Source organism: Ovis aries, chromosome 1 (genome assembly GCF_016772045.2).
Source record: "Ovis aries strain OAR_USU_Benz2616 breed Rambouillet chromosome 1, ARS-UI_Ramb_v3.0, whole genome shotgun sequence".
In the NCBI taxonomy this organism is placed as follows: Eukaryota; Metazoa; Chordata; class Mammalia; order Artiodactyla; family Bovidae; genus Ovis; species Ovis aries.
The window spans coordinates 88,208,409-88,211,777 of record NC_056054.1 but is presented as its reverse complement, the minus strand read 5'-3'; the positions used below and the strand labels follow the sequence as shown (position 1 = coordinate 88,211,777).

The window sequence follows — 3,369 nt, the reverse complement described above, 5'->3', positions numbered from 1 at the left end:
CTGATTATTTTTACTATATCCAAAGATGTGCCTTTTTCACAACATTGTACAATTGGGATTAAATGCCATATAGCCTTTTCAGATTGACTTCTTTTACTTAGTAATATGCATTTAAGTTTCCTCCATGTATTATATTTTTATAGCTTGATAACTCATTTCTTTTTAGCACTAAATAATATTCCATTGTCTATATACCACAGTTTATTTTTCCATTCATCTGTTGAAGGACATCTTGGATGCTTCCAAGTTTTGGCAATTATAAATAAAATTGCTATAAATGTGCAGTTTTTTGTGTGTGAATACAAGCTTTCAACTCATTTGGGTAAATACCAAGGAGTACGATTGCTGAATCATATCAAAATTATGTTCAGTTTTGTAAGAAACTTCCAAACTGTCTTTCAAAGCATTTGTACTATTTTGTATTCCCACCAGCAAGGAATGAGAGTTCTTGTTGCTCCATATCCTCATTGGTGTTGTCCATGTTCTGGATATTGGTCATTCTGATAGATAAGTAGTAGTCATTTTATTATTATTTTAAGTATCTTATTTATTTAAGCTGCCCCAGGTCTGAATTGTGGTACATGAGATCCTCAATATTTATTTGTGGTATGAAGGATCTAGTTCCCTAACCAGGGATCAAATCTTGGCCCCCTGCATTGATAGCTCAGAGTCTTAGGCACAGAGAAGTCCCTTTTAAAAAATCATTTATTTTACTTAAAATTTTGAATCATAAGTGTAATTTTATATTTATATATGTAGTTTTACATTGGTTATTTGATTAATGTTTGCCTTTCCCCCAGAGACTGTGAGTTTAGTGAGAGCAGGGACTGATTCTATTTTTGTTTATTTTGTACTTACATTTCATATAATCCTTGAATATAGTAGACCCTCAGTGAATATTTGAATGAATTGTGACCAGTCTTATCAGCTCATCTTGGAGATAAGTTTTTACACAAGGATCCAGGTCTACTGAAGATAATGAAGAAGAATCTGACCTGTTTAAACCATTCCCAGGATACCAGCTCACCTGAGGCTTTCAGAATTTAGCAGTGGCCTCAGCTCTACTCACAGGTGTCTGATCATTAGTCTTTGGTAGTTATTGATTTAGGCTGTTGCTCTTCATGTAGGAACCAAATTACTCAGTCCAGTTAATAAACTATTAGACAAATATAGCTGTTTTCCTTTTTGCATCATCTAAGGGAACCTGGCTTCTTACTCAAGCACTTCTTCAGGGCTTCATGGATGTCTCTATTTCTCAGGCTATAGATGATGGGGTTGAACATTGGTGTTAGGATGGTATAGAGCAGAGAAAATCCTTTGCGCAAGAACTGGGAAGAGTTGGCTGAGGGCACAAGGTATGTGGCAATCAGTGTCCCATAAAACACCATGACCACGGTGAGGTGGGAGGAGCAAGTGGAAAAGGCCTTTTGCCGGCCGGTGCCAGATGGAATTCTTAGGATAGCAGCAAGAATGCAGGAGTAGGAGGCTGTGATGAAGAGAAATGGGATCAGAGTCACTGCAGAAGAGGTGGCATAGGCAATCGTCTCAGTCAGTGAGGTATCCATGCAGGAGAGATGGACCAGAGGGGCAAAGTCACAGAAGAAGTGATCAATTTCATTGGGTCCGCAGAAGGTTAATCTAGACAGTAGGACCATCGTGATTGTTGTGAGAAGGAAGCAGCAGAGCCAAGAGCTGGCAGCCAGCCTAATGCAGAAGGGGCCAGTCATGAGAATGGGATAGTGGAGAGGCTGGCAGATGGCCAGGTAGCGGTCATAGGACATCACCGCGAGCAAGAGGCACTCTGTTGCAGCCAGGGAGCCAAAGAAGTAGAACTGTGCCAGACAGCCAGCCACAGCGATAGTCTTCTTTCTGCCTAGGATAATCAGCAACATCTTGGGGACAATACTGGATGTATACCACATCTCTAGAAAGGACAAGTTCACCAGAAAGAAGTACATGGGGGTGTGGAGGGGATGGCTGAATAAAACTAGCAGGACAATGAGGGTGTTTCCAGAAATAATTAAGATATATGAAACTAAAAACATCATAAAGAGAAAAATATTTAGCTCTTGGATGGAAGAAAATCCTTTAAGCACAAACTCCACTACTGTTTGGTTTTCCCAGGGCAGGGTCACCATGGCATGGCCTCCCTGAATGAGTGATAAAATATTCAAAATGCAGAAAGTTGTAACTTATACATAGAGCATGGATGGATAGTGGATGCTTTTCATTCACCACTCAGGTTTTTGGAAAATTGTTTTTAATCTGGGTGAAGGAGTGTTTTCTTTTTTTCCAAGACCTGAAATGAGGAAGAAAAGAATCTTCAATAGGAACTTGTGACCCTTTCTCCTACCTATATCTTTACCTCATCAGATAAACTAGGTCTCAGATAAGTTTAACAGCTTGTTCAAAGTAGCAACCTCAGCCTTTCATGAAAGCAGGAATCAGGAGAAAGGGGGAGAAAAGTACAAAGAGGAGGGAGAAAAAAAAATAAAGGAAAGTTGTCTGCTCTGTACTTATCTTGAATATACTATGTTAGCCTGGAGAGTTATGGAAAAAAGAAAGATTTAAAAGGAAGGTGGGTACATTTCAGAAGATCTGTGAACTCTTGGACAGAATGTAGAGAATCAAGGGCCTGGGATGAAGAACCCTCTCCTTCCTCCTCAAGCACTGTTTATCTTTAGGGAGAGAGGACTCATCATATCTACCACATATGCCCCTCCTTTTAACTTCTTAGTGAATTGAAAGTTAAATCTCTTATTTCTGTTTTGATTTCCACCATGCTAGCAAGAGAAAAGCATTTGAATGTGAGGTTTCAGGTGTTTTGATGCTGGGGTCAATGCTGATGCTGATGTAACACAAAGGCAAGAATGCTTTCTTTTACAATTTTAAATAGACAAAATAAAAATTAAACCACAGATATTTTTTAAAAAACTGCAGTAAATGGGAAAAGAAGTTTCAGAACCAGGTAGTCTAAGGCACTTTGTGCAACCAACCAACAATACAATACCCTCAAGTTCTTTTGAATGAGATAAGTAGCCTAATTTTGCTCCTCATTTCTGTCTTTGTCCAAGCAATACACTTCACCACAAAGTTCAGGACAGACACAGAACCTGCCCCTCTCCCCAAGCACTGCTGTCCACAGACAAGGTCTAAGAATGAAGACACTTTACTATTCTTCACACACATGCAGATACAAAAAGCACTGTGTGAGCTTAATAATGAGATAGGTATCATGAGTAACCAGAGAGTCCTAAACAAAGCCTGGAGCTCTGCTTTATGAGTCAGACTTTGAACAAGCTGTTAAACTTCTCTGAGACCTAGTTTCTCATCTGTAAAATGGGATACAGAGTGGTAGAACTTAACACA

At 39.2% G+C, this 3,369-nt stretch overlaps 1 protein-coding gene across 1 annotated transcript; it reads right to left on the bottom strand.

Moving 5' to 3' along the window:
- Positions 1-1,190: 1,190 nt before the first annotated feature.
- LOC101105715 (olfactory receptor 11A1-like) lies at positions 1,191-2,274 on the bottom strand. The gene has a single exon (XM_004003602.5). It carries the CDS (start codon positions 2,136-2,138, stop codon positions 1,191-1,193), a length of 948 nt encoding a protein of 315 aa, XP_004003651.3. The 5' UTR covers positions 2,139-2,274.
- Positions 2,275-3,369: the final 1,095 nt, after the last annotated feature.

Coding starts and splice junctions, on each gene's coding strand:
- LOC101105715 (XM_004003602.5), bottom strand. CDS start 2,138: ATGGTGACCCTGCCCTGGGAAAACCAAACAGTAGTGGAGTTTGTGCTT.